This window comes from Tiliqua scincoides, chromosome 14, assembly GCF_035046505.1.
Source record: "Tiliqua scincoides isolate rTilSci1 chromosome 14, rTilSci1.hap2, whole genome shotgun sequence".
Taxonomy (NCBI): Eukaryota; Metazoa; Chordata; class Lepidosauria; order Squamata; family Scincidae; genus Tiliqua; species Tiliqua scincoides.
The window spans coordinates 1,376,530-1,392,062 of NC_089834.1; the positions used below are offsets into that span (position 1 = coordinate 1,376,530).

The 15,533-nt window shown below is 51.7% G+C and overlaps 1 protein-coding gene across 1 annotated transcript in view; it reads right to left on the bottom strand.

The window, feature by feature from the left end:
• Positions 1-4,845: 4,845 nt before the first annotated feature.
• The window catches only part of LRRC75B (leucine rich repeat containing 75B), a 19,042-nt gene continuing 8,354 nt past the window's right edge, over positions 4,846-15,533 (bottom strand). Inside the window, exons 3-4 of the mRNA XM_066609944.1 lie at positions 13,191-13,303; positions 4,846-5,801 (exon numbers count right to left, since the gene is read on the bottom strand). Of these exons, the coding sequence (XP_066466041.1) occupies positions 5,261-5,801; positions 13,191-13,303 (654 nt within the window). The 3' untranslated portion in view covers positions 4,846-5,260. The remainder of the gene's footprint in view (positions 5,802-13,190; positions 13,304-15,533) is intronic.

Sequence of the window (15,533 nt, forward strand, 5' to 3'; positions counted from 1 at the left end):
CCCCATAGGGCTTATGACTACAGGAGGTGAGAATGCTACAGGAAGTCCTCTGCTGTTTACTTCCTTCAGCGTTCACTCGCCTCCTGAAGCATTTCTCTAGCACAGTGGTTCCCAACCTTTAGCAGCTCGTGGGCCACTGAGGCAAAAACTGGAATTGTTGTGGACCGCACGTGACTGGGTGGTCTGGTCTCCACCCTCTCTGGTGGTCTGTCTCCCACCACACATGGACTATCAAAAAGCCACAAACTATCAAAAAGGACGAAGAATGAACCACCCACAGCTGATACTTCAGTGGCTGTGGGGAGTCCGTTCTCTGCCCTCTTCTGTTTTCCTTAGGAGACTGCTTGCTCAGCAAGACACTGGAAGTGATCAAAGGTGATTCTGTTTCCTGAGACCTTGAAGACCACTTTTCAGGGTCTCATGGACCACCTGTGGTCCACGGACCACAGGTTGGGAACCAGTGCTGTAGCAGCCGTGAGCCTAGGTTCTTACTGTCTATTTCCTGTTCAAAAGTGAAAAGAAGAAAAAGCTATCTTTTGTAGAGCATTTGCAAATGAAGAAAGGTGAGTCATGAGCACAACGGGATCATGTCGGCAACCTTCAGTCTCGAAAGACTATGGTATCACGCTCTGAACAGTAACCGGTAAACTGCTGCTTCCTGTGTTGTGCCGATGCCGTATGGCGAAGTTGGAGTGTCCTCTCCAGTGTGCGAAGCCTGGCTAAAGAAGGTATGGAGGATAGGCTGTTACCCATGCAGCAAATCCCCCCTCTCCACGTCGCTGAAATGGTCCAATGGAAAGGCAGAAGCCAATACAGTTGGTTCCAGCGGCGTCGCAGGAGTTGCCAGAGCGTTACTGTGTACAGCCACAAACTGCCTCAGGGACTCCGGCTCCTGATTTTGCCTCGAGGTTGACTCCTGAAGCCTTTTCCACAACTGGATGTCGCCACAAGGCAGTGGAGATTTGAGGTCAGAGTTTCCTTCTCTTAGATGAGCTGCCTTCCCAGGCTGAGTCCCATCTACCCGGTGGCTGTTTGGTCGCCTCTTAGGACAAGTACAGCCAAACTGAGGGCCCGTTCTTATCCCCAGTCCCCAGAGGATGACGCAGGAGTGGAGGGGCAGAAAGGGAGATTGTGGGGGATACCCACATACCCACAACCCCCTCTTCCCCCTCCCCCCTCTGCATACCTCCATTTGCCTCAGCCCTGCTCTCCCTCTCCAATTCCCAGATACCTACAACCCCCCTCTTCCCCCTCCCCCCTCTGCATCCTGCACAACGGGAGGGGAAATTTTAATAAGGTTCACTGCTATTTGCAGTTTCAGGTATCCACAGAAGCAGCAAAAACCTGTCGCCCACAAATACTGGGAAAACCCATACAGATCTTGAGAGCGATGAACATCCAGGCTGATACCGTTTGGGATTTGAGATTAGGAAGAGGGAGAATCACTAAATGAATGAAGAGATAGGAGAGCCCCTTGACAGAATCATGAAGACAAGAGATCAAAAGGTCCAGAAGGAAGTGGACAGAATGGAGACATCTTACTTTGGCAGCAAGGATAGTTTTGGTGGGGTGGAAGTCAGGTGGGTGGAAGTCAGATTGGCACTGTGAGTTGGCAGTTCGTTCCAGGAACCTGAAGGTGAAGAAGTGAAGGGTGATGGGTGGTAGTTGGTAGGAGATTGAGCAGGGTAGAGATTGAGGAGGGTAGACTGCCTTGGAACGGCGAATGGTTACAGGGAATAAGAACATAAGAACAGCCCCACTGGATCAGGCCATAGGCCCATCTAGTCCAGCTTCCTGTATCTCACAGCGGCCCACCAAATGCCCCAGGGAGCACACCAGATAACAAGAGACCTCATCCTAGTGCCCTCCCTTGCATCTGGCATTCTGACTTAACCCATTCCTAAAATCAGGAGGTTGCGCATACTCATCATGGCTTGTACCCCATAATGGATTTTTCCTCCAGAAACTCGTCCAATCCCCTTTTAAAGGCGTCTAGGCTAGACGCCAGCACCACATCCTGTGGCAAGGAGTTCCACAGACCGACCACACGCTGAGTAAAGAAATATTTTACTTTAAAGAATAGACAACCGGGAGTCTGGAGGGAATGGGACTGATGGGGGATGTGGAGGGATCTGATGAGGACAAGAAGTTATGAGGAAAGGCTACAGCATTTGGGGCTCTTCAGTCTAGAAAGAAGGTTCCTGAGGGGGGACATGACTGAGGTGTACAAAATGATGCAGGGTGTGGATGGAGTGGATAGAGGGATATTCTTTTCCCTCTTGCACAACACCAGAACCAGGGGGCAGCCACTAGAATTGAGTGCTGGGAGAGTCAGAACAGACATAGTATTTCTTTACCCAGTGTGTAATCAGTCTGTGGAACTCTGCCACAGAATGTGATGATGGCACCTGACTTGGGCACCTTTCAAAGGGGATTGGTCAGACTGATAGAAAAAATTCCATCACAGGCTACAAGCCATGATGGGTAAGTGCAACCTCCTGATTTTACAAGCAGGGCTACCGTAGAATGCCAGATGCAAAGGAATGGCAAGAGGATGCAGACCCTGACGCATCTGGTGGGCTACTGAGAGATGCAGGAAGCTGGGCTAGACGGGCTTTTGGCCTGATCCAGTAGGGGTATCCTTAAGAAGGTCGTCGGCTCATCAGATGAGACAGGGAGGGGAGTAAAGGCTTTTAGTTTATGGTCTTACCTGTCACATGCCATTCATAGATGTTTTCCTTTGGGGGCCCACCAAGTAGTCTGACAAAATTCTCCTTGGCCCAATTCAATTTTTGAAAGACCAGATTTTTGCAAAATTCAGAATAAAGCCTGCATGTTGGGCAAGCAGATGCACACTTGAATAGCCTTCTGTCGACTGACCCACTTCCATTCTGCATTGTAGTTTCCTTGGGGCATAATGTGGGCTGTAGTTTTTTCTGAGTGGGGGGGAGGGATAAGCAAAACGAGCTGCAGGTAGAACTGTTTTGCTTGGGTTTGAGACATAGAAAAATCTGAGGGAGCCGAGCCTTGGCTTGGGGAAGGACAGAACACCTCTCATTTTCCTCCGTCACGTGACCCAGGAGATAGTCAAATCACTGGTCTGCTTATAATCAGCTACTGGGCAGTTCTCCAGGTAGAGATAATTTCTACCTGGAAATCCCAGGGATTCGCAGGTGTCTCCTGTTAATTCCACACACCTGGCAGAGTGAAGTTTTTTGGCAGAAGGCCTTCCAAGCAGGTGAGCACCACACTGTCGCCCTCCTCCTTGCTGAACTTTGTGTCCGTCCGTCCCCCGCACAAAGTGCAGCAAGTAAAACTTTTTTCCACATGTAGGCGGGCCTCTAATCTAGAAAAACGCTGACTGCTGCTTAATGATCGGAATGCTGCAGCTAAATTTCAGGGCAGTTGTGTCAAATCAGGAAGTGCAATTCATTTCCTTGCACCTTGTTCTTTTTCCCCCGCCTAAGTCCAGCTCCTGAGAGGGCTTCTTGATAACGAAAGCTTCCCTCGCCCCGGTGGTTTTGCTTACACTGATCCAGTGAGACCTTATCCACAGAGAACTGGTGTACTGAGTGGTGGGAGAGTTAGGACAAAGAATTTTTTTACACAGTGAATAATTAAAGAACTTCTTGCCACAGGAGGTGTTGATGGTGTCAGGTCTAGATGCTGTTCAAAGGAGATTGGAGAGATTTATGAAGGAAAAGAATCTCAGTGCCACTCCCTTGCATCTGGTATTCAAAGGTAGGCTACCACTAAACCCAGAGATTGCATGCAGTCATCATGGGTTACAAGCTGTGATGACTCCATGCAACCTCCAGGTTTTAGTGCTAGCCTGTCTTTGAACGCCAGATGCCAGGCACCTGGGGGGGCCACTGTGAAATACAGAAGCTGGACTAGCTAGACTCTGGGCCTGATCCAGCAGGACACTCCTTATGTTCTTATGATGGGGAGTGGAAAAACCCCTTCCTGTGAAAGGGTGATGGAGACTCTTGACTGCTGTGGTCGAAATGCTGCTGCCTGCAGAGGGGAAGGTCTGTGGGGGCTCACTACTTTCCTTGCTGTGTAGAACACGTTATGAGAGGAGACAGTGTTCTGTTTGGCCCAAAAGGATGCGAAACACACTTCCAAATGCAGAGGAATGTTTAGGATGCAGCAATCAGCATTTTCAAAAGGACAGAGAGGCAACAACCCCAAGTGCTTCTTTGGTAAGTCAGACCTCTTGGGGTCCCCACTGAACAGCTAAAGGAGTTGCCACTCTGTGCAAGTGTGAGTTGATGCTCTCTGAGCATGACACCCCCCCAAGTGGATTGTGCCACTGTCAGTGAACAGCCTCATGTTCCCCCCCCCCCATGCAGTGTCTGTCTCTTATTGAAGACTTTTTTTAATTCATCACATACAGCAAAACAGTCAACACTGACACAGGACATGTTTGCAACCCCGTTTGCTAGCCCCCCAACCCTGGAGGCCTGACTACTTGGCAGCTGATACCCAATCCCCCTCCCTCAGGCAGTAAGCAATGTGGTGTGGGGAGTGAGTTGGAACAGGTGTGCTTGTGTCTGCACCGATGGAGCAAGGGGGCCATAGCAGCCCCCCACCTTTTCCCCCTTCCTGCAGCAAGTACGCTGATTTATCAGCCAGTTCCTCTGAACCCTCAGAAGAAGAGGTGCCTCTCCTTTACACCACAGACCCATGACTCCCAGCTCCAGCAGTCACGTGTGTTCCCAGCCCTGAAATATCCTGACACAGCATCCCAGTCGTGTGTTCCTTTGCCTCGCTTGCTGCTGAATGCTGGATTCCATCACCCTTTTGTCTGAAGAGTGAGAAAAATACAAAGCAGGGGGGAGGAGGGGAGGGAGGGAGAGCGAGGCACCAGTGCTCAGTCTGATGGCTGCCTTGGAGGCCCTGGAGACACAGCTCACTCCCTGCAACTTGGGGGACAGAAAAGGAATTCAGGACTCAAACTCATGGCCTGTCCTGGTAGTCTCTGGCAACACCCTTGTGGCTCCCAGCGTATTCTGTTTTCCTTCACCCAGTGTGCCCGGTGTCATGGTAAGGAACCCATCCCTTCTGCGTGGAGTGCATATGAGGCTGAAGACTGCCATGGCGGGGGGGGGGATGAGAGCAGTGGACTCTCCTGGGAATATGTCAGGCCGGCCAAGGGTGTGGAGAAAGGCAAGAGCAAACCTGGGGGTCACCCCCACTTGCAGCCTGGCCTTGCACCACCGTGGCTCCAATTCTGCAGACCTGCCTTGCTGCCCAGTCACCTGCCACAGGACTGCTGGGGGAAGCCACAAGCCACAGTCACTGGCTGAGGACCTCCTGCTTGTGAGTCGTCTTCCTCTTCCTCACTGGTCTCGAACCTGCTAGAGAGTTCGGAATCGCAGTCCAGGGCCTCGTAGATGGTGGGCAGTGTGGTCTGTTGGCTGAGACGCTTGCGCAAGCCAACCAGCAGGGGCTGCGGCATGGTGGAGATGTCCACGTTGTTGCCCAGGTCAATCCAGGCCAGGAACGGGAACTTGGCCGGGTCCTTCACGGCCTCCGTCAGCTCCTTCACGGTGGCCCGAGTCAGGCGGTTCCCGTTGAGTGAGAGGTGGGTGAGACCAGGCAGCACCCACAGGAACGGCAGTAGGAGATGCAACAGGTCGTCGGTCAGGTCGGTGAAGCTCAAGTCTACTGTGTGCAGCTGGTCGCAGTTACTCTGCAGGTAGTAGGCCAGGCGGTGGACGTCCCGCGTGGAGAGGGAGATCCCTGACAGGTCCAGTGCGTCTTGACTCAGCTTCTTCTGCAGGCTGCTCTTCAGACTAAAGGAGACAGAAGGCTTAGACGAGCTCAGAACAGTGGGCAAAAGCAGCCCGACTCACCCTCTCTCACCTGCAGTATTGCAGCTGCCAAAATCAGGGTCAGTTGGGCCCGGTGCCTAAGGGGGGGCTCACGCTAGAGGAATCTGCTCTACTCTCGTATGCAATTTTGTATTAAAATATTCTCAGGTTCATTAACTCACACTTAAAAAAATATGTTTGGATGGCTTTCCATTCTCCCCCCCCCCCCCCGAGATATAAAGTCTATAATGAATTTAATTCAGTGGTTCTCAAACTTTTTAGCATTGGGACCCATTTTTTAGAATGACAATCTGTCTTATCAGACATGATGTCATTAACCTGGAAATGAAGTCATGGCCAGAATGACATCATCAATTTAGGCTTCAAACCCAAGCCACAATTAGCCAAAGGTCCCACTGAATAGTGTGGTTGTGCTGTTATTTTGCATAGCTCAGAAGTCAAAGATTTGGCTCCTTGTATGACCACACAGTGCTCCCCCCCTTTCCCCCACCTATGCAGAGCAAAGCACCATGCCTCTCTCCCAGGAGGAGCCTGCCCCACCCAGCAGCTCTGTGCCCTATATTTTCAGCTCTGTGTCTTCAATGGCAGATGAACTAGGTGCTACATTACTCACCTGAAATTGGTTTGTGACCCACCTACTGGGTCCTGGCCTGCAGTTTGCTAAACACTAATTTAATTTATATCTCTAAGGTTCTGCAGACCTGCTCTGTGAACCTGGGGCCCCAGAAAGAAAGTTTCCAATGGGGCTCCACAGTTCCTAAGGCTGGCTCTTTTCATAATGCCCTGGGCTTTTGGGCAGAGCACACTGGACTGGCTGTGGTGGCAATGGTGCAGTGGGGGAATCGGCACAGGTGAACAAAACTGCACTCCATGGTCCTGGCCTTGCTCACTCTGGCCACAAGAAACAGCCAGATCAGTTGTGCGTGTCTGACCAGCACTCAATATCGAGATGATTTAGGGCAGTGGTTCCCAAAACGGTGAGCAGCCCTAGAGGCTGCTGTCTGATGGATGAATATCAAGGGGGGGTGGATTCAGTGGAGCTTGGACAGCCCCCCCTCCCAACAGCTGTTTGTTTAACCCTTGATGCACATCACCTAATTTATTTATTTGATTTATATTTCACCTTTCTCCCCGAAGGGCACCCAAGGCGGCTGTCCTGTCAGTTTCACCCTGTCTGCCCTGTCAGTTTCGCAACCCAACAAAAATTGGGTCAACCCACTGGTGGGTCCTGGATCCAAAGTTTGGGATCCATTGGATTAAGGAGGAATCAGCTCTATGGCGTACGACGCACAGCTGCTCTGCAGTGACAGGCCGGCCTGACCAAAGCACAGGTGCAGCCGCTGGCTTGACCGTGCCTCTTCCTTTTGCTGCAGCCTCTGAGGATGGCCCTGAATCTTTGCAGGCCGCCTTCAGCGCTGCATTTATTCAGTGGGAAAGGCCAAACAGGAATAAGGTGAGCCAGTGGAAGAGAAATGTGCGGTATTGCAGAACAGCCTGTGCTCTGTCTTGGGGAGCCCTCCTGGCACAAGCACCGAGTGCAGGTGAGCCCCAGAGTACCAAGGCATGTGCAAAGCGGTACAGTACCAAGCAACGTGGCATGACAGCACCAAGCACCAAGTCATTTCTGGGGTGCCCGTGGTGCCCAGAAGGGGTCTCAGGACTCCTAGGATCACACTTAAAGAACACTGCTCTGACTCGTTCCTGTTCCATTTGGGGATGCAGCTAAGGACAGTTCCTGGCATTTAAAATGTATCCCAAACTAAACCCAGAGCAGCGACCAAAAACCAGGCCTGGCAAGCTGGCAACACCCGCAAACTAAGGGGGTGTTTGTTGCCCTCCTTCTCTGTAACTCTGCCACTGAGATGACTGGTGTGGATGCCTCCTGCCATCTCAGCTGTTTTGCACAACACCAGAGTCTAAGACAAGGGTGGCCAAACCACAGCCACTAACCTTGAGTGGGGGCAGAAGGGGGACCGGGGGTGTGTGTGTGTGAATGGTGATGGGCAAAAAGAAGGGGGAGCCTGGGCAAGCAGAGCTGTCCCTGCTGAAATCCCTTCTCTTTCTGATTTTAAATTTGTCGTATAAACCCTTCTGCTCTCTAAGCCTTTAATCGCGGGCTTTAACCGATACTGCTGTTTTTAATGTTTTGTGTCAGCCAAATTTTTTAGCACAGGGACCCACTTTTTAAACTGGTACTCTGATTGGGACCCACTCCACTTTATGAGACAGAAAAAAAACCTTTCACTTCACCCAGCTGCTCAAGTCTGTTTTCATCCTTTTTACTGTGGGACACACACCACCTTCTGGAGTGTTGATTGAGTTCCATGTTCTTCAGATCAGGACCTTTCTTGTGGCCTTGTGCTCCCCTTTGCCTGGCCTTCGCTTCGATAAGAGCCAAGGCACAGTTGCCTCCTTGTGAGAAACCACACACGTGCTGCTCCGTTCTGGTTTCCATAGAGCTCAATACACTTTCCCTGTCAGTGATCAGCTTGTCAGTTTCAGGACCCAACAAAAATTGGGTCAAGACCCACAGTTTTATCTAGGAGGACTTGTCTTAAAGTACAAACACCTTAAATAATAGCTAACTGGAAAAAGGTGATGGCCCCTTACCTCTGTTGACTAACCCATCTTTTCGAATTAGCTGCCTGAGTTTCCAGAATGTTTGATGACGTTAACATATTAAATACCTCCGATTCTAAATAAATATTTGCTCGTGTCTTGTGGCTCTCAAGCATCTGAAGATTTTCATTTGAGGCGCTTAAGCTGAGCACGTTTGGCCACCCCTAAGGGTCTCAGATGACCCTGGCAGGCTCTGAACCCTTGCTTGCCACAATGGCTTGCCAGTTTTCTTTTTCCCCCCTTGTCAGTACTTCGGATTAAAGACTTCAGTGCAGAATTGTGTGCCAAGGAAACAATGGTGTTGTCATGGCCACAAGGTGTATTATAACACACAAACATTGGTTCGTGTGGTGAGGTCTCACACACAAGCACCCTCCATGACCCCAAAGCCGGCACCTCCCAGAAAGTGCATGGGGAGGGGGACACAGCAGCTGAAACCAGACTCTTCCTCTTTTGGTTCAGAGGACTAGAAATGGCTGAAGGGAGGAGGATTGGTTTGCTCCTGGAAGAACTGTTTTTAATGAGGAAAAAAAATCACTGCAAGCTGACAGTAGCCCCGCCCCCCCCTTTTGGGAGAACAAAAGTGCACCCCAGAAGCAGAGAGTGGAGCACCCGAATGGAAGAGGTGGGCAGGCACCTCTCAGGTCAGGCAGGTTGAAGGAGAGGAACGCTGTCCATCACCCACCCACCCACCCCTGCTGCCATTCAGCAGAGCAGCTGTCCAGACAGTCATCACCAGCCCACCCCTCCCGCTTCTTCCTCTTGGCATTCAGAGCATCCCCATTTCCTGCCACTTTCCCGCAGCGCTGCTGTCTTCCAAAAGCCTGTCGCCAGCAGCTCTTCTCAGAAAAAGGGGGCCCCACTGACTTGGCCAGCTGCTCTGTGGTCTTCCTCTTTGCCCATTCTCAGGTTTTGTTTCCACAGCGCAGCCTGGGAGGAGGTGACAGACAGCAGAGAGCGTCTCTGCCTGGCACACAGATGCCTGATGCACCCTTCTTTGCCTGCCCACCCCCCAGACACACAACAGCCTACCGCTCCCTGGTCCTAGGCCTAGTGGGCGGCTTATTCCTTGGCCCCTCCTTTCCTTCTCCCTTCAGGTCCTGACTTTCTAGTTGTCTCACTGAACCTGCCTTCTCTGGTTTTCCCTTAAGAGACTGGGCATCCTTGCGAATGTTCTGTGACATCACAGCAAGCTCAACTAATAGCTCTGAGAGACAGGTGGAGGCTCCTAGCAATTGCCACCACCAGCCCAGAACCAGATGGCCCTCAATATAAGAACCTGCCTGGGTTGCTTCTTGATGTGGCTTTGGTTGCAAGGGAGAGTGAACGCTCATTCACCTGCCTCTGTTGAATCCTCTTTCATTCCTGAAAACTGCTGGGACATCTCCTTTCAGTCTTCTTTTCAATAGGCTGTGATGGTCCAGGATGTTCTGGTGCCTGAGACGGACCCACACACATCTCGTAGCAACACTGAGCAGGACATTCTCCTGCACAGAAATTAATGAGTGCCACACTCCAGCTCTCTCCTGCGAGTGTGGGCTCACATACCCTTTCCTGCAAACAAATCCCCACACCCAGAAAGCTACTAAATGAAAGCTGGAGCCCTGGTATCTGAGCTTCTACAGGTAGGGACAATCCCCCCCCCCACTCTGAGTGATGTAGCCTACCCATAGCTGTGAGTGGCAGGGGATCTGGCTGGCATGCAAAAGAGCCTGGCTTCAATTCCTGAGGTCTGCTGCCACTTACTTCTGAGCTCAGCCCTGCTGCTTGTAAGGACCTGGCCTGTCTGAAGGTTAAATGTCACCAGGTCCTGTCACCTACCCTCAGAGGTTTCCACGTGTCCTGGCAGCATCCCACCAAAGCATCCCATCCCACCTTCCTGGCCCCAAACTGCCCGCAGTCCTCGTTCCATCTCCTGAAAATCCTTCCACTGCACCCCACTACCCAGAGGCACGACGAGGGCCGAGCCTGACGGGCACCTGCCCTGGGCGCTACACCAACAGGAGAGTGCATGACCGCCCCTCAGGCTTCACCCCAGGTATGGAGGAGGCACTGGTGGCTTTCCTCCTGCCGTTCCTTCTTCAAAGGGGAGCCTCCACAGAAGGATGGGGGAGGCGAGCAAGTGCCAGCAGCCCCTCCTCTAGGGAAAATTTAGAAGTGACATCACAACGTCACATGACATGGTGGAAATGGATAGGCTGACAGAGATGTTGGATCAATAGCGCAAACCAACACAGATAGAGCAATGGAGACCATTTTATGCTCGGTTGAAAATGAAGTTGTAGATGTATAAGAAGGGGCATTTAGAGGAATATATTGTATACATGATATATTATACAGGATACAATATGACAGTTAAATGATATTAAGAGGCTAAACTACAAGAGGAACAAGATTAGAAGATATGTATTGATTGATTAGATATATCGATATATGATTGCTTGTACCCTCCAACGGTGTGTTTCTGTGTTTGTTTTTTTTGTGCTGTGTATTGAGTTTGTGTTCGTTATGTGTTTGTTTTTATTTTGGAAAATAATAAAAAAAATTTAAAAAAGCAACAATGTCACATGACATCACTGCCCAGGGATCAGGGCAGCTGGTTGGGCCTCTGCCCGCCATTCCTCTTGCCAACGGGTTCAGTCTCTGAAAGGATAGCAGAAAAAACTTCCCAGCAGCCAGATTTCTGTAACGGCTCCCCAGCAATTAAAGCCTGGACACTGCTAATCATCTTCCGGACCCATCTGGAGCAGAAACGGCAAGGGAGGAGAGGAAAGGGGGCGGCATCCGCTCAGCAGCCGCTTCACGGAAAAGCAACTGTTGGGGGTCTGGATGAGCAAAGGGGGTCCCCGCCCACTACTGCGCTGCTTCCAGACTGATGACACTGTGTTTTGGCCTTTGGGGCGGCTGAGCAAATAGCACTTCCTTCCCCTCCCACACTATTTTTCAGTGTTTTCCTTTGGAAAGAGAACGTACAAGCCTGCCCCCTTATCCGCGGGGGTTCCATTCTGAGACACCCCCCCCTGCAAGCAGCTGAAATTGCAGATACAGGCAAACCCCCGTCCCTGTGGTCCAGAGGGCCACCCCTTGCCTCCAGAGGGAGCTGAGCAGTGTGCTTGATCATCCGTGTCCAGAGAGCTACAGTGTGCTTGATGCCCCTGGTTGCTCTGCACACACACTGTGCCCAGTCAACCCCCGGCAGCATCTCCTTTTGAAAGGAGACAGGCCACAGAGCTTGGAGCAGCCCCCGAGGGCCACTGCAGGTCAGGCTGGGTCTGACCTGTTCCAAGGCAACGTCGTCTGCGCATGCAGGTGGCACTCTCTGGCCCTGCAATACTGACTCTAGTCCAAAGCTCAAGTCAGGAACCCTCCCTGATCCCCCCAAAGGGGACAGAACACCACATGGGCTACCATCCAGCATTCCGCTCAGCACCCGATCTCTTGGTGCAAGGGTGGAACCATTTTGGCCCCCGTCACAACACAGCACATCCTGTGGAACGCCTTGCCACAGGATGTGGTGATGGCACATGTGCAAGGAAGTGGCAACAGGATACAGGTCTCTTGTTTCTCTTGTGTGCTCCCTGAGGCACCTGGTGGGCCACTGTGGGATACAAGAAGCTGGACAAGAGGGGCCTCTGACCCAATCCAGGGGGACTCTTCTTATGTTCTTACACCTGTGATGGCCGACAGAGGTGGCAGCCCCCGTTCTACTGCAGGCCTGTCTCCACCCAACTCTGGTGTCTGTCTCTCAAACCAGGAGGGGAGAGAGCTGATTCCACCCTTGGTCTACTCTCATTCCACACGCAAGCCACTTCTTTGTGGCCATCTCTCTCCTGCTTGGGGCCGGGAGGGGAGGCATCTACTGGTGCTGCCGTGTGGAGACTTGGAGGGCAAGACTTGGAGGGCACTGCAGCAGATGCTATCAAGTCCACAATCCTGTTTCCCTATAAGATGCCTCTGAGGAGCCAACAAGAGAACTTGAAGGCCCAGGCTGTCTCCTGCAGTGGCTCCCCAGCAGCTGGTATCAAGGTAGACTGCCACTCTGGCTGGAGGTTCCGTGTAGCCGTGCTGGGCTTCGTGAAGGGCACACAGAGCTTATTCCACAGAGGTAAGTCCCTGGATGAGAGGAAGGTCCCCCAGGTTGCTCATTTCCCTCCCTCCCCACTCCTTCTCCCACTGCAGGATGGAGAACACTCACGGACAGCCCCTGCTCCTTCCTTTCAGCAGCACCAGCCTTAAGACCTTGGGGTCCAATGGGAAACATTTGAGGGGCCTCTCTACTCCCCAGAACGAGTGGCAGCTGTGAGCCCCGGCTCAGCGGCACCCCACGTAAAGAGCAGCATCTCTTGTGACGTGATGCCAACTGCTTCAACGGAGGGCTGACTTCGAGCCAATCAACCAAGGGGTGGGTGGCCAACACTCCACTTACTGTGCTCTTCTCGCGACACTTTGGCATGGAAGATTCCATGACAGGGTGTCAGCTACAGAGCGAGGTGCCAGCCACAGGCACTCCACTCACAACCCCAGTGTGGGGCCCCCACACTGCCAAGTTGGTCAGATCACCATGACGCCTGCTCTGGCTCTGGGACAGGGCAGGACACTTGTGCTTTGCCAGCTGTGCAAGTCCTCTTCTGCTGGCTTGCTGCGGTGCTGCCTCAGGCGAGTGCCACGATCTGCCCAATTTGGCTGCCACTGCCTTTCAGTTTGTTCCCCCTGCCCCAGCACTTTGCTCACCTGGCCCGGGACTTCCTGCGGCCCACACCGTGCCGGTGCCATTTCGAGTGAGGAGTCAGGTGGTAAATCAACTGCCGACAGATCCGGTCCGAGGACTTCCAGGGGTCGTACTCCTGAGGGCGGAGGGCGGCACGTCACACACCATCCAAAAGAGCAGCACGCCCTTGATTAGAACCAACCCCAAAGTCACCACCCCTCAAGCAGCCAGCTTTGGAGTTCCACAGAACTCTATATCAGGTCTGTCAAAGGACTGGGGGGGGGGGCGGCCAACTACCTCATGCATCGTCACCACCTTCTTATCTGATTAAGAACAAGATAATGAGAACAAGATAATGACGACAACAACAAAAGAATAAAAAATAGCAAAAATTATCTCACAAAAGCAAGCAACCCTGGCCAAAAAAGAGAAATACAGGGAACTGGGAAGCATCTAGAGGGGGGTCAGGGCAACAAATGTCCCTGGGCAGCATGCCTGGGGGGACACCACCACCCATTGCCCCCCCCAGGCACTCAGTCACTCAGAGCATGCCAAAAGTAATTGCAGTGTCATCATAACACCACAATCACTTCCAGGTCAGGGGGCAGTAGTTAAAGGGGGATGTCCCAGGGAGGCACATCTCTGCTGTGAAGTACAGGTTAAAAATCACTGACTTAGGTCTGTGACTACACTTCACTGTGTAGTTAAAAAAACAGCCAAATACCTAGAGCAGGTGCAGTGGTTCCCAAACTTTTTAGCACCCACCCAAAACTGGATCCCAATCCACAGTTTGGGGACCACTGACCTACAGAGAAGTTTACTTGATAAGAGTCAGTAGTTGGCAACCTTCAGTCTCGAAAGACTCTGGTATCGCGCTCTGAAAGGTGGTTCTGGAACAGCGTCTAGTGTGGCTGAAAAGGCCGATTAGGGAGTGACAATCCTTTCCACACCGGGAGCAAGTGCAGTCTGTCCCTGGTCTGTCTCCCTGGCTATGGGCCTTCCTTCTTTGCCTCTGCCTCAGACTGTTGGCCAAGTATCTCTTCAAACTGGGAAAGGCCATGCTGCACAGCCTGCCTCCAAGCGGGCCGCTCAGAGGCCAGGGTTTCCCACTTGTTGAGGTCCACTCCTAAGGCCTTCAGATCCCTCTTGCAGATGTCCTTGTATCGCAGCTGTGGTCTACCTGTAGGGCACTTTCCTTGCACGAGTTCTCCATAGAGATCCTTTGGGATCCGGCCATCATCCATTCTCACGACATGACCGAGCCAACGCAGGCGTCTCTGTTTCAGCAGTGCATACATGCTAGGGATTCCAGCACGTTCCAGGACTGTGTTGTTTGGAACTTTGTCCTGCCAGGTGATGCCGAGAATGCGTCGGAGGCAGCGCATGTGGAAAGCGTTCAGTTTCCTCTCCTGTTGTGAGCGAAGAGTCCACGACTTGCTGCAGTACAGAAGTGTACTCAGGACGCAAGCTCTGTAGACCTGGATCTTGGTATGTTCCGTCAGCTTCTTGTTGGACCAGACTCTGAGTCTGGAAAACGTGGTAGCTGCTTTACCGATGCGTTTGTTTAGCTCGGTATCGAGAGAAAGAGTGTCGGAGATCGTTGAGCCAAGGTACACAAAGTCATGGACAACCTCCAGTTCATGTGCAGAGATTGTGATGCGGGGAGGTGAGTCCACATCCTGAACCATGACCTGTGTTTTCTTTAGGCTGATCGTCAGTCCAAAATCTTAGCAGGCCTTGCTAAAACGATCCATGAGCTGCTGGAGATCTACCACTACAGAGTGGGTAGTGATAGCTGCATCGTCGGCAAAGAGGAAGTCACGCAGATATTTCAGCTGGACGTTGGACTTTGCTCTCAGTCTGGACTGATAAGAGTCAGTAGACTGTCTTAACAGCCAGAGCCTGCATTTGATTGCAGGGTATAGGCCCTGAGAAATTCACATGGGCCATCCTTTAATTCTTGTCTAATATGTTTCAGAATTACTTTCCCACTGATGGAGAAGAATAGTGACAAGGTTCATTGGAAGTTAAATTCCTGATATATCAGACTGCAATCCTATGCATACTTTCCCTGGGAGAAAGTCCCATTGAAGACAATGGGACTTACTTTTGAGTAGACACGCATAGGTTTGGGCTCTCAAGCAGCCTGGACTAAATTAAAAACTGCCAGCGGTAATAAAGAGTTTAGAGCTAACAGTTCTGTTTCAGAAGAAGATGCAAAGCTATTGGGGGGGGGGAACACAAGGTTAAAACCCAGTGCAAGAACAGTTACAGCTCCTAAGGAAACCAGTAGATGCCCCGTGATTTAAGGAAACACACCCAGAGTTCAGTTGGCACCTTCTTTCTACTCTGACCATGTTGGGTTT